Raw genomic sequence first — 23,279 nt, 5'->3', positions numbered from 1 at the left:
GAAAATTTAGCTTACTGTTTATTAAAGCATTCCTTTGCCATGAAGACACAAATTTGTGTTCTTAGGCATTTAGATGGCTCACTGAGCTGTGACCGCCAACACCCAACATGACTCTCTGTATTTCTATATCCATAAAGAAGACCTAGAGGTCATTACTATACAAGAAAAATGTATGTATGTGAATAATCTTAAATGTGTCTTATGCTGTGGGCTTTGGGTTTTTTTTACAAAATGATATGCTACAGGAATAAGTTTATTTTCCAGTACAAGTTTATAATCCTGATAATACAAAAATGATCCATGCAGTAGAAAATAGGTTTTACAGTGTCTTTTACATTCACATTATGCCAAGAGGAAATATTAAGTTGCTGTACATGTTTCTCTTCAAATTCTTGTATAGCGCACATGTTATTAACGTGACATTGCTCAGCATACAGAAAGGTTTGCAGCGTTAGGGCAAATAGAAATGGTAAGCTCAGACCAAATTTTTTTTTATAAACTAAGTGCATACCTGCTGTACTGCAACTATTATGTTAAAAGCAACTGTAATAGCAGTTTTGAGCTTTATCTTTAGAGAATTTTAATTCAAAGTTCCAGAAAAGGAAAATCGTACCTCTGCCTGGCCAAGGGCCAGGAATAAAGCACGGATCTCTCTGAGGATTAAAACAGCTAGTTTACGGGTAGCGACCTGGAAGCTACACAGCAGAACCAGTGCAAATCCTTCAACTGCATGTAGTACATTAGAATAGGGGCTTCTTTCAGATTGTATCCTGTGGCTGGATCCATTTGGTATCAACTGTAGAACAGTGCAAGGGGAGAAAAATGGAGTGAATGTTTTAAAACTGGGTCTCCAAGAAATATTCTATTTAACTAGGACAATATAAAGAAACAAAATGCAGAAGCCATGTAAATGCTGAAGTAGGAGATTGACAGCATTCCCTCAAATAATCAAATTTTGTTGCTTAAGTTATCTTGTTCTATAAATCCAATACATGACTGTAGCCCTTCTGCCCTCCCTTTATTTTGCAGTTCAACTACCTGCTTTGTTCCATCCTCTACTATAAGAATGAATAGCTAAGTCAGACAGTGAAGAGTTCACACTTTTTCTGCTCCAGTTAATAGGTCCATAGGTCCTTTGATCCAGTAGCAGTCAACACCTTAGGTAGGTGGCCTCTATAATCTGAGCCCCACCATTAAAGTGTACAATACTTACTGAAAAGCATGTGAGTATTTATCTTTTCTACATTTTTTGTAACAGTATTATTATATATTAATTAATAGTCCTCCGTAATATAAAGCAGACATTATGCTTGCCCAAAGGAAAACATTTCCATGCTACTGGGTTAGGAGATTAAGAAGCCTGAAAATTATCTCTCATAAAGAAAATATCTGTGGGGCAGTGCAGATGGGAGGAGCAGAAGCAAAGCTGTTCGGTTCCCAGGAATGTTTGTAACACATGGAGACAGCAGCCTGTAGAAACAATCGGATTCTTTGATGTTTTTGAATCAAACAAATGAAATGGCTACAGGAAGGGAAGATCCACTTCACTCTTCTCAGCGTTCCCACTAGCATTATTAATCAGTTTCAGTCCTGGGAACATGTCCTTCTGCCACATCTACACACACATATTTCATTTTATCTGCTTTTGTTGATGTGCATATTTCAGTTTGACATGCATTCTCTTATGTTGCTCAACAACAGTAACATCTGCTGTGTTACACAAGGACATGGCTGTCCTCAGAAGACATCTGAACTAATTATCTTAAAAAATTAGACATAGTGAATTCTTCTCAGGTGAGTAAATACAAAATACATAAACCACAGCAATACCAAGGAACATAATTTCTGCCTTCAATTAGCGTAAATGTTAGGACACAGATCTCTTGATTTCATACCTCTGCAGATCTGGTTTTTGCCTGTTCAGAAGCTTTTCCTGGAGTGTGTATTACAAGCTTCCATTGTGTAAGCAACTGTAGCAGCAACTTCAGTGAAGTATCAAGAAGGGTATGATGCATATCATTCACTTCACGAAGCAGAAAATTAGTAAAACCAAAGAGCACATCCTCCCGCCAGTCAACAAAGTCAACAAGTAGACCCTGAAGAGAATTCTGTGCAATGTGTCGAAGTTCATCATCCATATGTATAGACAGCCTGTAAGTAAAATAAATGTCAGGTAATAAAAATCTAAGGAGTGCTTATTGTGGAAAGGAGCACATGTTTCTCAGTAACAACACTGATGGAAAATTCCCGATGACAATGTAAATTGCAGTGATGCTACCATGGTTTCATTATTTCTGACCACAATTAACAACCTTAACCTGGTTTTATACTGTAATTCTTGATATAACATGGCCTGAACATATTTCTGGGTCCAAGAGAAGTCTCTGTTTCACTCCTAAAAGATGGTATCTTTAAAGAATATAAATTTGGCAGCTTTGCTCTCTCCCTGAACCAAGTACACTTTTGATTTACTTATTTATTAAATACCTTCTAAGTAGTTATGATAGCAAAAGGCTTGCAGTTAATATAGAATTTCATAATTTATGTATTTATTTGTTTACTTTCAATATAAAAGAATCATAACACCTCAGCTGCCTAAGAGTTAAAATTAATCTTGAGCCAAGAAGCAAATCACATTTATCGAAATAAAATACTCAAAAGAAAAATAAGAATTTGAATTAAAAACCTGCTTTGTGTTTTAAACAACTAAGGATAGGGAAATGGTAAAAACAGCCTGAGGACTTTCCATACATTTGAAAACATCAGACACCCCCAAAGTTCTTCTGAAAGATAGTGCAATTTTAGATCCCATTTTCAAATTATATTTCCTTCTGTATTTGCATCATGCCAAAGTTCTTTTCAACATAAAAATTCATTATACTTTCTTTTGATTCAAAAATTATCAAACCACTTCTGTGTTGGTAGGTTGGCAGAATAAAGTAAATTCAGATTAGTGGGTTCTGCAATTTTTGGTTCATTGCCTTTCTGATGTATTTTGTTTTAATTACCCATGAGACTGTAATTTTCTGTAGTGTGTTAGAACTCATTTTCAAAGTATTTTATCTACATTTAATATACAGAGTTGAAAATGAGGGTGCATTATAAAAAGATAGAGAGAAAGCTAGGAGAAAAAAACTCAAAACAGACAGATGGAGTGGAACCAAATTCCATTCAGTTGGAAGTGTATGATGAGATGTAGCTCATAACAAATTTGGTTCATTATAGCTGCCTAACTGGGAGGCAGGGGACATTTCATTTAAGTCCAAGGAAAGCAACTGCCATGAAACTTCACCCCTGGTGAATATGACTCCAAAAATAACTGTTACGCTTTAATAACCACATGACTTTCTATATAAATTTGAAAACACAGTATTTTGTTTTGCTAAGAAAAGACCATTTTGGTCTCTATTTGGAATGCCAAAACCAGAAAAACAAGTAAAACTCTGAGACTATGATTAAGTCATCCATGAAATGACTGCCACAATGACACAAAGTAATAACAGAAAAGAGGAAACAAAAGAGATATGTTTCTAGGTCCAAATTACTGTGCAACGGATTATCAAACGAGATGAAATTCAAATTGAGCATAAGAATGCATCTATGTATTACCACTGTATGACAGGCAGCTTGAGGAAGCAAGTAAATGTTAGTTTGTTTATTTGCAATTTAAGTCAAGTCAGTTAAATTTAAGGCCTACTTGGGAATTTGTAATGAATGGTTTCAGTGGGCAGTGAAAGGGTAAAAGGTACAGTATATACTTGACATCTGCTTTACAGCTTATAATTTGAATACAGCTATCCTGGAAGAGGGTTTAGCTGCTGAGTTACAAAGTCATTCTGGAAACCACCAAAAGACACATCTGTTGTGAGGATGAAAATTCAAACCAAACTGTGAATAAAAGAACCCATTAACCCAAAGATGTTATTTTATCTTTGGTGAAAAAAAATATTTAATAGCTTTCCATCCAACAACACAGCCCCTCACAAATCCCTGCCCAAAACGGGATTCTTTTCAGAACCAGGGAGGAACTGAGACCTCACCTCTTCAGAGTTTTTATGCTTGTATTGATTCTAGTCTCTGACCCAGAAAACACATAGTAGTGTAATGCAGTGTTTTCTAGAACAGCAAAGACTTACCTCCTGGGACTACTTTTTCATAACTGGGAGTAGTAGTCAATCTGGACCCAAATAAACATGGGATACTATAGGGAATGTAGAAGCAGCACTGGTGCTGGGGTAGTGTGGAGACTTACATTAGGATTGGGTCAGGTATAAATTCCTTGAACAGTTTATTACCTTCTTCCCTGAAGCTGTATTTTTGTAGAGTGTTTTCAGTCCACACTGTCCCAGAATAAATAGACCTGATTCTTTCAAGCTACTGATCTTCCTTTCCCTTATTCTCTGGCCAGTCTCTTCTTCAAGCATGATGCCCCAGCTTGGACATTGTTCTCCAAATCAGGCATCCTTGATACTGATTAGACCGGAAGAACTTTTTCAAAAGTATTTTAGACTTATTCCTACTTTCACCTGTGAATAAGGTTTGCCTTAGAAACATCACTGGTTTGTGTGTGTTCAGTCTGTGATCCCGCTCTGCAATACTAAAACTCCACCCAGTAATTCAACACCTTGCTATAAGTCTCCTGAACCATTAACTGTCTTTTAACTGCTTTCCAACCTAAGATGCATTCACTTACTTTTGTAAGTGAATTATGCTTCCCTTGCTTACATTTGAGAATCTGATTTACAACAGTATCAATGTCTCAAAGATGCTGTATCATGAGTACGTGTGGGAGATGAAAACAGCTTCCCAAAGGTCCCCTTGTTGGAGGAAGGCTGAGCATGTAATTGCTACCAAAATTGCTCTAGAGATGCTGTCCTCAGCTCCTCTTGATGTCTCACTTTTCACAGCCAGAACCAGACAACCCAGCAGACCTACTGCTTGCATTGTCCCAGCATGAGAATTACCCAAGAAATGCTTGCAAACTAATTGTGGCTGAAGAATCACAATTAACCTTTTCTGTGTGAAGTTTGATGACAGAATAAAGATAGACCAGTGGTTATACTGACAGTTGTGAGACTTAAGGAGGGAAACACTTATTTATGAGGAAGTCCACATTGGTCTCCAAACATTTTTCAGAGTAGTGACAGGTCTGACCTGGAAAATCTTCTGTGATTGAAAAGCAGTGACCAGAATGTATATGTGCTTTCTAGCAGATCAGTTAAGGCCATTATTAATGATAGAAAGCTAGTTAAAATAGTGGATTAAAGGTAAACATGTCCTTTTTTATTTCCCTCAAGCAGAATTGATGTAACTATTTAATATGGTATCTTTATAATTTGATAATGTAATGATTTAAAACAACCCACAAGTGATTTATAGCAGAGGATGTAAACAGAAGGAAATCAAGGTGGCCACACACCACAGCACACCTACTCCTGACTGCAGTTATGGCTTGTTTGGCTGTTTGCACTTTTTACTACCAGCAGAATAAACTGTTTCACTGTTTTAGCACATCACTAAAGAACTAATGACACAGCAGCAAAAAATGCTATTGAATGTAACCCTCTGGCTCCCACATTTGCCATTCTCAGATGTTTCAGAAGCAAGAACGGAGTGGCAAAGATTGCTTTGACACAGTTACCTGTGAGCAATATGCTGCAAGGGCCTCCTGGCTCAATTTACTACCATAATCCACTGACACAAGTGACATGCTGTAATCTTTGACTTGGATACTACAACTGAAATGTAACAGACTTTTCTCTACTGACCAGTACCTGTTATCGTGATTATCTGCAGTAAGTCAACAATTCGATATCCTCAAAACTAACTGTTTAAGCAGTCATGCGTTGTAGACTATCTTGTTCCGTGAAATAAAGTCTATCAAGATAAATTCAATGGACCCCAAGCAAGGAGGGGATGACACTTAAACATATCCTTTATTTTACGTATAATAATATTAAAAATAAATCATTATTATAAGTTAAAAACTTTTTTGAAATCTACAACATCTAGCACATTCTGTTTTACCAAACAGACACATGAGAATTGTAAACCAAAACTAAAAAAGCATCTCAATGTTTTTCCACTACACAGAAAAGATATATCATGAACAATAGGGAATACCATGTAATCTACATACTGATGGAAAAGAGTTCTGGATGATGTATCTACTCTCTAATAAAATGGAGAGTCTATAATATAAACACAATGACTGTAAAAAGATGCTAGGACTTTTATGTCTTATTCATTAATAGCATATTGCTTTTTATAAGCATATGATTGTCTAAGAAACAGTTACACATTCTGCAGCCCAGTTTTTCATTCTGTTCCCACTGAGCAGTCATCTAATGTTTGAACAGTTTACCTTGCCAGCAAGTCGATCAACTCAAGTTTTGACATTCCATCAGGAAGCAATCGAGGAATAGCAGCAACACATGTTCTGAACAGATCAATTTTGGGCTTTCTTTCACCTCTGAAAAAAATAAAACAGAATTTTGACTACGCTTAACAAATAATTGTGTTAAATGATCCACCTACGGTTTTTCAGAAAAGAGATGGACATAACGGAGTGCCAGAGGCCTACTAAGAACATCAGAACAGAAACCTAGACACTATAAATGGAAGAAGGAAACATGAACAAATGTTTCCACTGAATGAATGGTTTTGATGTTGACATTTATTACTGATATATCAAGATGGAGTTATAATGTAGGAGGGAGGATTCCTTCATCAAGATCAGCATTTACATGACACAAGCTTCAGATAAGGGAATGAGTTGGGGTGTTCCCCATCACAGTGCAGCTATTTTACACAAGCTGTATAAAGCAAATAGCAGATACGCAAGAAGCCTAAACAGTAAGGCTGAAGGTCCAGACAGTTGCCCTCAACAGGACAAAGATCTGTGGGAAACACACACCCCACAGCATTACACTGAAAAAGCAGTATAATTTAGAGGTAGGTATGGCAAGAGAATTTCTGTCAATCTCTGCCTGAGATGGCAGCACGTTAGCAAACATTATCAGCTTGAACATGTTTTAGTAGCCCCAAGGCAGCTCTAATCTGTGCAATGGCTCAATTGTTCCCTAACAGACTGGGAAAGTGGTTGAATCTGAAGTTCAGCATGAACGAAAAATCTAGGTTGGGAGTACTTAAGTCTTGTAAAAGTAGCTCAAATTTCAGCTGCCGATTATTTTCACGAAAGATGCAGTTCTTTTCTGACTTTTTTTCCAGTATTTTTTTGGTAAGAATACAGATTAAAAGTCCTTTAGACAGACTTCAAAATGTTTGGGGGTTTTCTATTTACTCATTTTTAACTCAATGATCTATTATTTGCTGATTAAGTACAGAGGAAATAACCAAAGCATAACAGCATTTTAAACTGTACAGTCTTTCCCACAATATTAATTATTAGCCTGTAATACGCTTTGAAGGGATCAAAAGAGCAAGGTCCTATTTAGGGACCCTACTATAAACATGCAGAGAAAGGTTGTTCCTGCTTTAATATGACTTTGGTCAAACCAGGAAAGAATGAGAAGGAAAAGACACACTGAGAACCACTGTAAACTACTTAACACCACACTGAATTTCAGTGGCAAAACACAAAACTAACCTGGTTTTCCTGCACCCCTGTCCAATGCCCTGCTCTCTACATTACTCTGCTTCTCCACCCAACAGAGGACATTGCATTTGAGTACCTTACTTCTGTGTTCAACCACAGAGAAAGCCTGAATGTAATACCATCTCACAAGTCTAAGATAAGATTCATGGAGTAACACCACACAGTCACTGAAACAAGGGGTGTAGAAAAGGCATAAACTGACATTAGGCTTATTTAATTAAAAGATTAAAGTAAATTTTGTGGTGAATACCGTTCTTTCTCTTAACACTCTGTATCAGCTTGGATATCTATTACATTAATAGAATGTAGAATGATGATATGACTTTAATCTACTGACTTAAATTGTACAATGAGGGGAAACTATTTTCATAATCAGTTATCTCTGTCTCACTGTATCTCTATCCTAGCAGATAGAACTTGAAAGAAAGTCAGCAAATGACTTGAAAAAGGGTAAAATACAACATCTAATCCAAGAATTTGGTTATAAACAAATTACTCTGAACTATTATTGCTAATGCAAAAACCGATTCGATTAATAACTAGTGCAAAATATTCTATTTTATAGTTTTAAGTAGTAAAGTGCCATTGGAAATTTTATCTGCAGGCAAACCAATGAGTCTTCCTTGCTGACTTGAAAAGGAAAGTGAACTTTGCAGAGTTTCCTTACTATCAGTCCACAGTAAGGGTAACAGTTCATGCCTTTAAAATGGAGACATGTAAAATAATAGCCTAAGAGGAAACTTTTCTGAAGGAAAATGAAGTAACTATTTATAAATATAAAATCTGTGGGTGTTCTGTGGGTTATCAGCTGCTCAGGAGACTAGCAGAAGATCCAAATCTGAGGCTCAAGTTCCCAATTTATCTGAGCTACCAGGCTCAGCATGTGAAGCATCTGGCAAGGGGGGGCCTCACACGGCTCTGCAGTCATCTCTGGCCAACTCAGGGTCCAACAGGACGAGCTCTGGATGAACACACCAACAGTTGTCCTAACCTGGAAGCTTGTGTTTTCATACCAGCAGATTTTAGTTGGGTATTGTCAATAAAAATCTTTGAAGTACTTCCAAGAACGGGGTTGCATGTTAGAAAATGGATGCCCTACTCTGACTATATTGGAAAGTAATTATAACCATTATTGAAATGCACATCCCAGTGGAGGATGCAAAGGATGCTCCTTAGTTAGGATTTTAGTAAGACAGTCCAGCGTGGCACCTATTTCCACAATAAATGCTTAAAGGATCAGTCATAAAATACAGAAGCATTTCTAACACTGTCAAAGAAAATTCCAGAATCTCTATACTTCAAAATGTTACGACTTTTAATTTCCTAGCTATCTCCCTCTGATTCTTATTTTATTTGTTATTAAAAATATCATTATGATATTCAGAATCAAGCCAGTACGTCTCAAGCAGTGTTGAACAGCAGCATTTCACACCAAAATTATTAGTAAGGGAAGTTTTCATATGATCGTAGATCCACTGAAAATTAAGCATCCCAGATATATTTTAAAATTATTAAAAATAAACACCACTTTGGTGATGTTGAGAACCACAGAAAGGATGTTTATAGCTAAGGTTAAGTACACTTCTTATCTAAGTGCTCAAGGTTTTACTATGCAATTATCTTTTGGGAATAAAATGTGAATTTCAAAGCTCATTTTCCTTCTTGTGAAAGCCACGAGACCCAAAACAATTACAAAAACTGATTGTGGCTAACAAGCAGTATAGTGGATAGTACTATAAGAAAACTATGAAATATTATCAGATAGTAATATTAGCATTTAACATAAATAAAGACAATGCTAAAGACACAAAGAGCTTACAAGTACATCTACATAGTCACAGCAACAAATGAGCAGAGGAATGACATTAACACATAAAGATCATATCGGCTGTAAAAGGTAGTTGAATTTGGATAGTCACTGCATTCTATCTACTACTCAGTATTTTTAGCAAGGTGGGTTTTGTGCCTTTTTTTTTTTTTGATAGTATATGAAAAAAAAAACCATTCTCAGAGAGACCAACGTCCTTTTCGTTATCCCTTGAACTATACCTGGAACTTTATTTCCAGTTTTCTTTCTCTTCTGGCATAACTATCATGTCCATCCCTCTATAATAGGAAAGATATCCAAGGTCTCCTTATAGCTGGGCTTTCTACCATCTGCGCTCTGCATGTGTCAAATGATGTCTCTGTGTCTCTAAAGTCTACTAGGTGTCCACCTCACTAGAACTTGCTCCAGAAAACTTCCCTTACTAACAGTTTTGGTGTAAAATGCTGCTGTTCAACACTGCTTGAGATGTACTGGCTTGATTCTGGTTTGGTGAGGTACTGCTTAAATCCAAAACTCTTATCACAACATGACTTGTCTTTTTAATTAAGATTTGATTTTGATTACAGGCATGAATGGAAATTTTGAAAGATTATTATTAATAGTGATTTACAGAATCTGTTGAATTTATTTTGAACTTCAGTAATGCAAATATACCCTGAAACAGTGTTTTGAGCATAGGCTGACAGGTTTTCCACTTCGGGCTTTCAACTTCTACCATCTAAACATTCATGGGATTCACACATAACTTTTGATACATTGAGAGCATCAGTTCAATTCCAAACAATGCAAGTACAATCAATGTGTCACAAAGAGTTTTTCAAAGTATACACTAAGCTTCCTGTTTCTTGTCTATTGTTCCAATGACTCATGGTAGTCAGAAATACATAAAAAGTTCTGAAATTACATATCAATATTTTATGGGATTTAATGCTCTTGAGCACTCACGTAATCATGTCTTCAGGTTCCTTGTTAAGCATCTGTATGTTGGTTAGCATCATGCAGCGACCAACTTCCTTGTCAAGATGTCTGAGTATGTTGTCCACAGCTTTTCTTACTTGAGAATAATATAATGACATACCTGCAATAAGATGCATTTTTGTATAATTTGGACTATTTATAGGTACATATATTTTGAAAAAGAAAGCTGCTTACTCATGCTGTGCTGCATAAATTAAGAAAAAATGTTTTCCTCATGAGATAGCATATTCCAGTAGTAGTAATAACTTGATTCAGAGACAGAATCTGTTGCCCTGTCCAGACAGAATGCTATTGTATGTAAAAATAGCCCAAGTGATATACAGATACACGTATTTTTCCTGGAGGAAAAAGTTAAAAAATACCTAGTCAAAATATGTCTCTACATAGCCAAATGAAGCCACACAGTTGGTGAAGATATACAATATACTTTGCAACTTTTTCTGGCAGAAGTAGAAGTTCTGATCCAGTAGTGAGGTTTAAAAACTACAGGCAAATTGAAAAAAGGAATCTGAATGAGCTTTCCTAAAATTAATCTGGTATGGAAATTACTGGCATGATGTTTTATGTGAAAAACGATATTAGACATAAAGCTTTACAGCAGCTGATGGACATCAAATACTTTAAAACTTGAGTTAACTCTTTTTCTATATCCATGAAAGGCTAAAATTTTAATTTTCATAATGAAAATTTATATATTAACACTGAACAATATATTTTTAGTCATCTATTCTCTAGTCAATTCTTTTCCTGTTTGATAAAGACAATGTAAGCTTAGAATTTCAAAATTCAAGTCTATTATCACCAAAAGTTCAATAACAGTGTAGAAGGCAAAGAAAACAGAAACTGCCTATCGTAATCTTACATGTTACACAGAGAATCTAGAATATTGTACCATAAAATAGTGAACAAATAGCTAATAAATCTTAATAATTCAATATTTCAAACCTTTATTATCAAATGCATGAGGAATAATCAAAATGAACTAAATTAGTGACAGCACTAAATACTACATCTGTTGTCCATTTCAACAGCAGTGAGTCTTACACTGACTACTTTTTGATATATTTTGATGTTATTACAATGATGTAGCAACAGTACAACATAGGTGTTTGTCACTGGTGTAGAAATATGTAGGCTTTGTTTCTTTCACAGCAGTTTGAGGACCTAACAAAGTGCTAAGATGAGTAGCCAAATTTTCCTTTTTGCCAGCAAAACCTGGTACCTTCAGGACATGATAAAGGAGCTTTTCTCCTGCAACCCAGGATTCTCTCTCTACATTGACTACAAAGGAAGCCCAAGGCAATGGTGCTTTTAACTTAGGCCCTTTAGTTCAGCTCTATTTTACATCTAAAAGTTTCTGCAACTTTGGGAGTTTCAGTTTGTATGAGATCGTGCAATTAAAATGAGGGTATAAAAGAAATCTTTGCTGGTTTTCAAGGCTAGTACGTTTTCTGAGCACAAGCACTGTTTCTAAGAAGATGAATATGCATGAATAAGCACAGCTATGCAGCACTGAAAGAAGCTAATTCTTTATTTGTGTACTTAACCCCCCTCCAGAACAAAGGGTTGCTCCCACCTGCAGAGCACAACTTTTCCTGAAACAATTAAAAAAAAAAAAGCAGTATTTGTCAAACTAAACCATACATTCCATTACAATGCACAATAAAGTAGATGTTTACAATAAATATATCAATTGAATACTAAACAATAGTAAATTATTCTGCTCAGGTACTGAAGACTTTTTCACATTCATTCTTATCCAAGCTTCTATATTGCCCATTCTCTTACTGACCTATCATTTTAGCTTCCTCCTCTGTAAGAGTTTTGCTCAAATATGTCTTCTTCACTCTGAGAGTGTTTCCAGAGGGAAGGACAGCTCCAGTCACGGGCATTGGAGGTTCACCGTCTTTTTGCTGCAAGCTATCAGCAATTACCAAGAAAGCTCTCAGACCGATATTCATTCTCTAGAAAGTTCAGAAGATGAATGAGTATCATAATAATCATATTCTACTCATATTTTTCAATCACTTTGAAATTGTGAGTTATGCACCTGCCAGCACTTTTTTCCTGTATCTCCACTACATTGAATAGATGATTGATATATTTTACAAAAAATGTCTATGAAATAAAGAGTGAACTCATATCTGCACTATGAGCACATATGGTCTCCCCTCTCAAAACTATTTTCAACTATTTTGATTAGTACATTATCTTTTTATCTTCAGGATGAAACACATGAATATGACCAGGAGTTTAGTAATGCATCTTAACTGGACCTTCAGTTAAACACAAACCATGTCCTACATGGTCTATTATGAAGAAAGATTAGTAACTGTCTTGAGAAGGCCCAGGGTTGACCATACTAAATGAAAAGTCTAGCGTAGTGCTCAGTGCCAAAACTGCGATGTGAAAACATCGGAAAGATGAGGCTAAGTGACCTGAATGACTTCTGGGAATTCACCAGAGGAAAACTTGCAGACTTTTCATTACAATGAATAAAAGATCAGAATGTTTTTAATTTCCCAGGAACGTATTCAGAGGCTGTCCTACTGACAATCTCCAAAAGGTGCATTTACATATAGTTTGGTATGTTTTAGAATGCTGAAACCTATATACATCAAAAAGTGACCCTATTATTTCATTGCTGTCAGACTTACATTGCTGTTGAGAAACAGTAATATTTCAGCTGTTTATTCGTCAAGAAGCTAAGGCCTATGTCCATTCCCTACAAGCCTGGCTTCATGCAATGCAAATACACAATGTCTTTTGCAGGACATTCCTCAGTCAACACTGCATGTGACTGACCCAGACCGTGGTGGAGCCTGCCTGCTTGCTCAAGGATTCTGTTTCATTTTTTTTCACTCTGCTGAAGGCAGATGAAAGCTGTGCTCAAAGTAATGCTTGCCTTTCACTTCTGCTGCTTTTGACAGTAAAAAGCTTAATCTACTTTTGCAAATATTGTTTGTATCAAACACAATTTTTGTGAGGTAACTCATTCTATTTTAAAATCTTAGTGAATAGATATGGCTGTTTAAGACTGCAAGATTAATACAGACATATTTTATGAGATTATAACAAATGTTTTTTATTTTTTGTATGTTTATTCCTGATTTTCAAATGAAAATGTTTTCCAAATTATAAGCAAATACATTATTTTCAAGATACTTTTTCATTATTTCATCATTTATTTTGATTTTTGAAAAAGTTTTTCTAATTTCTGATTGTTTTCTCTAAGGAAAGCACTAGGAAACTGACTCATGACACTAACACTAGTGGAGCTTTACTGGTCAGAGTGATAAAACTATCAGAGGCTTAGCTTGGGGTTTTTTGTCATCTTCAATTCTCCTTGAATCATATACTCTTCTTCAGCAAAAATGTTTTAAAAACCATTGAAAGTGTTACATAAAATTTATTTTTATATTAAAATAGTTTAAAGGCATTGCATATAACAATGAGTGATAAGGAGAGAGCGATCAATAGTTTTCTTTTTCTTTTATACATTTGCACTACATTTAATAATATTCACTTTAGGAAACACAAGGTAGGCATAAACAATGTGACATTTCACAGATCAAAGTTCACAGATGTATTTTACCAATAAATCAAGTTCAAGATTTGGTCTGAAAACCAGTGAAGGCATGCTTAGAATGAAACCAGAAAGGAAAAGTAGCACAATACAATATATCCTAACAAGAAAATGGAGATGCACATCATACCTCAGGGTTGAGACTGAAAGCTTTTGCTGGTTTTCCAACACAAAGGAAGTCAAAGATAATTTCTTTCATTGCAAAATCTAACCGTTCCTAAAATAGTAAAAATATTGAAAATCATTAAGCTGCTCACTTCTGCTACTTACTTGCTTTCAGGTAACAGACTATTGAAAATCAGTTTAATCAGGATTTATTTAAATGTATTGAAAAATGGATTTTTGGAAGTATGCAGAACATGTTATCAGATCTAAGCTTCCAACACTGCTGGATCTTGACAAATTCAAGAATTTATAGCACTGAAATAGAAAATGATCCATTTTGGAAATAAAGGTTTTAATTATTTCATTTAGACTGTGGTAATTATGGTACTAACATAGTATTTTACATAAAAGGATCTTGTTCACAGATGGCACAGTTCAGGGAAGATTTTAAGCATCTGTTTAATTCATTCGTATTCAGAGACTTTAAGTATGTGCTTAAGTTTTTTGCTCAATGGGAATGTTTTCCGAATTTAAGTAATAAAAGAGATTCCAGCACTGAACGTTAGTTTATTTCAGCAAATCGCATCTGAGCTGATGAAAACTGAACGTGTTAACTACCTACTTAACTTGGTTTTCCTCTGACTTACTGCTTTAAGAGCAGTACAACTCATTGTCTCTATAGTAGGAATGATTCAGTATCAGGACAAAATATAGCCTACTAGTTTGAATTTCATTGACAGTCAGAGCCTATCAACAAATGCATTTTCTGACATACTGGCAATTTATCAAACTGTCAAAAATACATTTGGGTTGAAGTGAAAGGCACTTTTTTTTATCCCTTTTCAGTGGAATGAAGTTAATCAAAATCTGTTCAAAAGAAGTCTGCCCCAGCTCATTCGATAATTTTATCATTGCCTAGATGAAAGATACTGACAATGGGGTTGCCAAAAATTCAGAAAATATAAGTCTACTTGTTTGTTAATTTGATACTGGGAAAACAAGTAATTCATTAATTGCAAAGACATATGCATGGTTCTCCCATACCTGTGCAATAAACTGTATTATCTTCACAAAGATGTTTAAAGGCATATCTCTTGGCACAACACCACGAGACCCTTTTGGAAAAAGTGTTGTGACAATAGTAATAAGTCGACTGTAAAAGAAGGAAAAAAAAGCATCAGACATTTCTGGACCTCACAGACCTTCACTAAACATGAAATGTAAGTTGGATATCCTACTCCATTTAGAAAGACTAGAATGTACTTCCTTTGAAATGAAAATGAAATGGGATACCTTACTCTGATTCTCTGCTACAAATTCAGTGTAATTATTTCATGACTACATTATAAGAAGCAATAAACCAGTCAATGACATGGCATTACAAAAGTATTTCTAACTTTAATAAGGCAAAGAGTGATTTTCAGTTCTTCCAAGAGAAGAAACGCTTTATACAGTAATTTTAATAGGTGAGAGAATAACTGACACAAAAGTGAGTATTTTCTTGTGTACAGTTGAGTTTTTTATTTCACAACAGGAATAGGTGCAAGTCAAAGGAACTCAGAAGAACTATAAAATTTCATTGGCAACATGCATTCTACAAGGCCAGCTTATCATTACAAATACAGCATCTCACCTTTGGGTAGCTGTGTTGCTTTCACATTTAATTCTAATCATGTAAACCCACAGTAGTCTGTACAGAGATTCCAGTGCAACTCGAGCCATTTTTGGGTCCTTATTCTAGAGAAATACATAACACATCAATAAACTTCAGGTACAAATTAGAAAGGAAGTTCTACACTTAATGGATGTCAAGGTTGAGTTTTCACAATGACACTACAAAAAGATACAGCCTCACAGCTGCCCAATACGCCATCCCTATAGCTGCAGAAATGCTTATGCATCCGACTTACCTCTCCTGCTATTACTTAAGTTGTCAGTAACCCAAGTACCAAGTTAGTTAAATTAGATACCGGCTACAATTTAAAATCTTTATTTGAAAACCACCTCAATTTGACTCTAAAACCAAAACTGCATCTTCAATTTATTCTGTCAATTCAAAAGCTGTTTCCCTGTGGTGGAGACCTGGGGTGAAGAAAACAGTAAATAAATAAATAGGCTGGCTTAATTAACATGGCATCTGGGATCAGCTGTAATGAATTGGATTATCTGTCTGGATTGCTGTTTATTTTTGGCAACTTTTGAACTAGTACAAGATTGACTTTGGGTCTCTTTGGTCATACGCAGTTTTCTGTGGCAGTTTTAAGGGCTTTCCGAGTAGGGTGCAAGTACATGCAGTCCATTCAGATGGTTTCCTGTATGTTGGGCCATTCAGTGGGTTAAACTTTGAAGGAGTCCAGTACACTTTGACCTGAGACAAGATTTGCCTGGCCCACAGTGCAAATCTCCATGACAAAGAAAGAGCTGAATTTTCGTCTGCAGACAAATACTGAGTCACAGATCAAAGACCACGGTTTGATCAAAGAAACTGCAACCAATAGCATCAATAATTCTTGAATGTCTTTTGGTCTAGGTCCTGCAAAATGGAAGGAAGAAAATCTGCTGATGATACGTGATATGGCTCCAACTTCCAACGTGCCATCTGTCACAAGCTTAGGAACAGGAACACTGTTCTTGGGTTGCAGTTTCCATTTAATTCCTTGACAACACATTTTATACAATAAAGCTTTATATGAAACAGAAAATTTAAAATCCTTTTTGTTTATTAAAGCAGTGTACAACGGTTGTAGCACACGATAAGAATAAGTAGTAAAAGTAATGCCAAATTTACATGACCTATTAATCTTTGCAGGATTTTAAAATAACATTTGTTACAATAAATTTGTTTTATTACCTGTTTACTTTCAATCTATTTTTCATCAGGTATCATCATGTCAGTCTTCTTAAATTTCAGTCCTAAGAGTTTGATTTCTTCAACAGGTTTATCAAAGTTTATTTTTACCCCAAAGCTATCAAGAAAACAGCAGACACTGTGGCTAATTCAGTTAAAGAGAGCTTGTGTCGTAAAAGAGGATATCACCCCTATAAGCAAAAGTCCAAATATTCCAGTGACACAGATAGTTCAGCTGCAAGGGTGGTTAAGAAGAGATGGAGGAGATAAGTCCCAAGACTGATATCATTGGAGCTTCCCAAAAATAGCAGGCCAGTTTTCAATCAGAAACAGCAAGCTGCATAGCAGAAGCAAGATTAAGCGGAAGATGATAAAAAAGGCTGAGAAACATCCAGGGAAATTACGGGCATGTCCATGGGCAAGATCTGTGCAAGTGCACAGTGATTGGTTGCCCAGTACTTTGAAAAACACCGAGCATGTCTGCCTTTGGAAAACTCCAAGAAGTCCACAAACAATGGAGTCTCTTTAGCATTTTAAGGATTTTTGTCAACAAGAAAAACCCAGACAGTAATCCTATTAGGACAAGGAGCATTTGGCCTAATATATCTGACATATTCACTTTCCCAGCAGGAAGTATTGGCACTGGATGTGATTCCTTTACCACTGCAGGCAATGCCCAACTCACTTGGTGCTGAAGAATTTGTTGAAGTTGATGTGGGCCTTTTGAACATGGGAGCAGTTGGCAACAGAGCTCAGCCAGGATTTGCTCTGTTTCTTGATTGATAAGTGCTGCTGGCTTTTATCTGTTGTTGCTCTTCTAGAAATGTCTGTTTTCAATGCATCCACCTCTTCTGTGACTGGCAGAGGAGCAACTGGACTGCCAGGAGTGAGGCCCATTTTCTTTAATTCCTCCATTTCTGTTTTCCAGTAACATGGTGTTAGGTCTGGTCTATTTAGGCTGAAAGGAGATTGTGTTGGTACCCATGGATTCATGCCCAAGACATTGTTTGACCCATTCTTAGTATAGTAAGTTTTGCACCCTCAGGTCAAATTGTACTGGAGCTTTCTCCTTGTCCCATGTGGTCTGGAGACAAAGAACTGCTGCTGAAAAAAAATGCCCCTATACAAAACATGGTGCTTTGACTCTTTCCTATATGAAACTCCTGGCTTGAATAGTTTTTTGTAAATAAAGATTAGTTAATGATAAATGTTCAAATTCAAACCCAGGATAATTACTAACTTTTACATTGCTTTCAACAGGGTAGTATTAAATGTCTTTTGGGCAGGATTTGGCCAGGGTCAAATATTTTCATGTCCTAGCAGGAGTCTCCTTTATTAATTCAAGAGAAACGTTTGTTTCTCTAAGATCAGAGATTTGCCAGTTTATATTAAAATCAGAAATATGATTAGAAGCCTTTTTGCTTTCCCAGTGTATGCTTGACCTTAATGGTTTTGGGAAGGACTTTGTGCTTTATGGGGTGTGAAGGCTCTTGAGAAACCTGATCCATTATGGGGTTCATGGGAGTCCACACAATATCGTGGCATCCCATGTACTGTCCTCGTGAGGACAATTGTCCTTCTAAGGGAAGAATTTCTCTTCCTCTGTACTGAGAAGGTGTAATTAACCACGTTCCTAATTTAGCCACATTATTCAGCTACCTTATCTTCTCCCCAAAATAAAGATTGAATGTGTCACCACATTAATCTATAGGCCCTATTAAGCAAAGTATACATCCATGAATTATAGGTGACAAGGTGAATTCGAATTTGATTTTCAATTGGTAATATAGGACAAACTTATGTTTTCTCTAATGGTTTCAAATAACTTGTCGGGATCCTCCTAATTTTCAGAAAAAAACTATATTCTCAGCTGGCTGCTCAGAGACCTTACAACTGTAGCCCCCTTTTCTAAAGCTTGTATAACCTCATAAACCCCCATAAAATTAGTTGCAATAACAATGTTTGTTTTCTGAATTTCTTTGCAAAAAGATTCTGAACATCTTCAGAAAAAGTAATTCAGGTACAGTTGGAAAGAAATCTTTAGACAGAATATGAATATTTCAAAGATATATTCTAACAGTAAGATAGATACAAAGTGAAGCAACACGAATTCTTTCATTAAGACAGAGGCAATGGAATTAGTGTCCTGCAATTAGTTCCAGTCTGATAAAGTAATAACAAGTGCTTTGTTTGTGAATGCTTTTGTGAAAAAAAGCAAGTTAATATTGGGTCAGTTTTAATATCCCACTCAAGCCAGTAACTTTCATCAACAATCTTTCCTTTTTTACAGATGTTTGAGTCAGGCTTGGTTTGAGTTAAAGAAACAGTAGAAATTCAAACTAGGCACAAGAATACATTTTTGTCATTGAAAAAATCTGCATATCTAAAAAATTTGTACTGTCGAGAATAAAATTATGTATGGAATCAGATAATAGTAACAATCCAGCACATTTACCAAAAATGGATTTGCAATGGATCAATAGTGCATACTGAAGTTTTAATACAATATTAAAACTAGAAGATACTAACCTTGAGATTGGATAGGCAGTTGTTGAGGAAAATATGCCATCTATTCAAAAAGAACTGCTTCTGACTGACACAAAGCAGGCATGTTACCAAAGGGTACAAAGCCTAAACAGAAAATGGATGTTGATACCATATTATTTGCATGTCTACACAACATAAAAGTTAATTGAGCTACTGTAAACTTAAGACTCTAACTCCTCTATTTTGTAGAATACATGTTAGCCAACACAAACACATTGTTAAGTAGTACAATCTGAAAAAGAACTTTCTCTGAAGCTGTTACAGATATGTTTACAAATGAACTAAAAACAATCAAATGCCTTCTCATAGCAATATAATAATCCAAAGATGGGCCACAGTTTTTCAGACTCACAGGGCTAAGTTCTGTCAGTTAACTGAGAAAAGATAGCATGGAAATAACTAAACTTTATCATAATAACAAGACCCACAGAGATTGTTTGGACTTGTGAATGCTCAGATGCCTATTACTCCTCAAAATCTGCAGTCACAATATTTAATGAGAGACATGTCAAACACCTTATAGAATTGTCTTAAAATACAGGCAGTTCTTGGATCTGCTGGTAGTTACTTCTTGCAAAGTGAAAAGAAAAATGTGGAACACGTAAGTTCAAATACTGGTACCTGGTCTCTTTGGTAACTCTCACTTTGATGCTTATCTTGTAAATGTCACACTAAAAATAAAGCTAAAATGCACCTATTAATTTTGAAACTGACTGCTATTGCAGCAAGACTTTTCAGGTTCAATTGTCATGTTAATATTCCAAATCAGGGCTTCAAAGTTATTAGTAAAAAATAAGGTAACTTTATCTTAAAGACCAACGATTCCTAAAATTAACCCTAAAATTCTAACTTCAGTCACAGCTCAAAAGTGTAAATACACCACAAACCACAACTTCTATTCCAGTAAGATGTAACATAAATTGTCTATAGCTAGGTTAGACCTAGGTTCTTGAGCAAATGGCAAACGTAAAATATTTTTTTATTTTTTGTAATCTTCTTGTCCAAAATACGTATGGGAGAGGATAACTGAAGCCTTCTCATGGAAGACTTTCTTACCATATTAACATTATGACTATAGTAGTTGAGCACTTAACAGGATCACAGAGTTTAGTAACATCGCAGGAGTGTTACAACCCATTCTATAGAAAAGCCCTAGGAAGAAAGATACAAACCACCTCCTGGAGTTTCTTAATTACCTCCATTTACTACCAAGAGAACCTCAATGACTTTTAGATAGAAAATGGGGCACGATGAACGCCCCTGTACATCTTGCGCCTGTGCACCAGTGCACCAATTCACACATCACTATCTTGGAAAAGAAGGTCCTTCTCATACTCTAAGGAATGCGCTTTCTTCCTGGAAGTCTGGAAATATGCACTGCAGCTATTTCTGTCAACTGTTTGCCTTTCCCCTCCTCCTCCTTCTCACAATGTTTGTATTTCTAATCACACCCTCACAAGAATCTATTCTATTTTGTCACTTTTAACTATGTGGCTGCCAGTGTGGTATGTGTAGACAAGCAATCAAATGCAAAGCCACAGCTGTGCAAGTCTTTCTCAAGCATGTAGTATTGACTTTGGCAAGTACAGCCACCAGTTTGGGGAAGTTCTATTTAGTGTAAAAACTGTACAGCAAAGCTCTTACCCTGCTGCAATTTCAACAATGTTTTATTAACTAGGCAGAGGAATAGAGCCACAAAGACACAAGCGGAGTGTGGAAACCAGAAATCCACCCCAAGACTCCCACTAACTCAAACTGGATCAGGATGCTCTAGCTCTCCCCTGGGACTGGTGTAATGGTGACAGAGAGCTCAAGCACACTCCGGCAGTCCTCCCACCAGATTCAGTAGCGCTAGTGACCAGCCTTTGCTGAGAGCACTGGGAACAGAGAATTCTTTTTGACTTTGCCATAGAATAAGGGAGGACAAATGACAACTTTCTTTACTTAAATGGTTCAAGACTTCAAAACGAATTAGCTAACATCACATTGCTGATGTGTGCTGACCCAGTTGGAGAGACAGACTGCTTAAGGCGGCCAGCATCAAACTGACTCAGATCCTCATTTAATTCAGATCAACTCATGCTTCCAAAAATACACTGTTCATCTCACAAGAAAAAAATGAAATAGGGAGCTGCACAGTAGCCAAGTTACAGATTCAAAAGGGCGTGCGTTATACATTTCTTCATTCCTACAATGTATTATTTAAGCCCTATGAAAGAGCTGTTCCCACATGCCTCATTTGTTCTTGCTTGACAAGAAGTGAACTCTATTCTTTCTCCTCTCCTCCTAATATTTACACATAACAAGTATGAGAAAACCTAACTATTTAATAATCACAGAACCAGAAGCTGAAAACATCGGTTTGAGTCAGACTAATTTAGATCATATTCTGAATAAAATAAATATGGTTATTTTCTGCAAACACAATAATCTTCCCTGCAAATAGCAACGTAAAGCTGAATGCAGAAAGAAGTTTTGCAGTCTCCCAGGGGTCTTACTGAGAGATATTTCTGACAAAGAATTTTAGCCTCTGCTTCTTGGGGTTACTAACCAACGAGTGCTTCTTTCGCGAGGAAAGTTCAAGTGTTGTATCATACAGGCTTTCAACAAAGTTCCTCAGGCATGGGACGTTCACTTCATTTTTAACAGCCTGAAAGAAAATGTCATGTTAATAAAACACTATTTCACAAGCTGTTTTACCTAATTTAAAGGAATTACGTAAAAAAGCTAAGAAATAAACTTACAGCAGCTACGGGGACAAGAATTTCAACGAACAGTCCTGCCAGTGCATGCTTGATGTCTTTGTCTTTAACTTCAAGGAAATAATGCGCACATTCCTAAAACAAAACAAAACAAGAAACATAAATTTCGTGTCAGCTGGAATAAAGACCTCTAAACGTTTGCTGAATGCACATCAAGTGTCAGTAACTATTTTTATCATGCAAATCCCACAGAAAACATTTGTCTATTAACTTCTAAATCTGCATTTTGCAGCAAGCATGAAGCTGGACCTAAGTCAAGATCAAGGATCTGTTATTCTAACCAGGATAATCAAGAAACTCCCCACTGATTCCAGCTGTGCCTGGTGGTGTTTTGGGGATGGCAAGGGAGTTGGACTCGGGGTTGATCTCATATGTTCCCTGTGTATTCCTTCAGGAGCAGGAGCAATAGCCCACATGGACTGCTTTACACAATGCTCTGAGAGGCCAGAAAAAGAATATACTTCTCTGGTAAGATAATCAAGGCAAGTAACAATCTTACTATAAATATTATGGGATAAATTTCACTGGTAGGATCTGTTGCAGATTGAGGGTCAATATAGAACTGTGCTATGTGAGGGAAGAGACCTGTGGTGCAAACCACCACGATTTCCAGCCTGCAACTGGGGATTGAGAGAGAGAGTAAGAATGCACTTTTGTTCTAAACATGCAGCTAATTAGTATCCACACAGCTGTGCTGCTCAGGAAGTGAGGGAGGGGAGATAAGCATCCACCCACTTGTGTGTTTCTGAACAACTTCTCTGAGGACGACAATTCATGTTGCTCCAGTTATTTCTTCTTCTCTGGGTCCAAGGCCTAAACAGCCACTGACTTTACAAGGAAGATCCCCACTGACCTTTTTTCCTGCACACGTATGCAGAGCAATTTACACTCTAGACCACGAATAATTTTTCCTTGCTGAAATCCAGATTCTGCATCATATGGCTTCAGTTACTCCAGCCATTTAGGCTGCACAGCTGAGACTACTATGCAAAGGCATAGCATAGCTC

General features: G+C 36.4%; 1 protein-coding gene across 1 annotated transcript in view; it reads right to left on the bottom strand.

Moving 5' to 3' along the window:
- FRY (furry homolog (Drosophila)) overlaps positions 1 to 23,279 on the bottom strand; it is a 134,829-nt gene that overhangs the window by 78,840 nt on the left and 32,710 nt on the right. Inside the window, exons 10-20 of the mRNA XM_010011901.1 lie at positions 22,255 to 22,347; positions 22,062 to 22,160; positions 19,493 to 19,594; positions 15,749 to 15,852; positions 15,160 to 15,268; positions 14,141 to 14,227; positions 12,217 to 12,388; positions 10,392 to 10,524; positions 6,365 to 6,472; positions 1,896 to 2,151; positions 614 to 796 (exon numbers count right to left, since the gene is read on the bottom strand). Coding sequence (XP_010010203.1) covers positions 614 to 796; positions 1,896 to 2,151; positions 6,365 to 6,472; positions 10,392 to 10,524; positions 12,217 to 12,388; positions 14,141 to 14,227; positions 15,160 to 15,268; positions 15,749 to 15,852; positions 19,493 to 19,594; positions 22,062 to 22,160; positions 22,255 to 22,347 — 1,446 coding nt within the window. The remainder of the gene's footprint in view (positions 1 to 613; positions 797 to 1,895; positions 2,152 to 6,364; positions 6,473 to 10,391; positions 10,525 to 12,216; positions 12,389 to 14,140; positions 14,228 to 15,159; positions 15,269 to 15,748; positions 15,853 to 19,492; positions 19,595 to 22,061; positions 22,161 to 22,254; positions 22,348 to 23,279) is intronic.

Source organism: Nestor notabilis, unplaced genomic scaffold (assembly GCF_000696875.1).
Source record: "Nestor notabilis isolate BGI_N333 unplaced genomic scaffold, ASM69687v1 scaffold30203, whole genome shotgun sequence".
In the NCBI taxonomy this organism is placed as follows: domain Eukaryota; kingdom Metazoa; phylum Chordata; class Aves; order Psittaciformes; family Psittacidae; genus Nestor; species Nestor notabilis.
The sequence above is the reverse complement of the archived record's forward strand: the minus strand, read 5'-3'. Positions and strand labels throughout refer to the sequence as shown.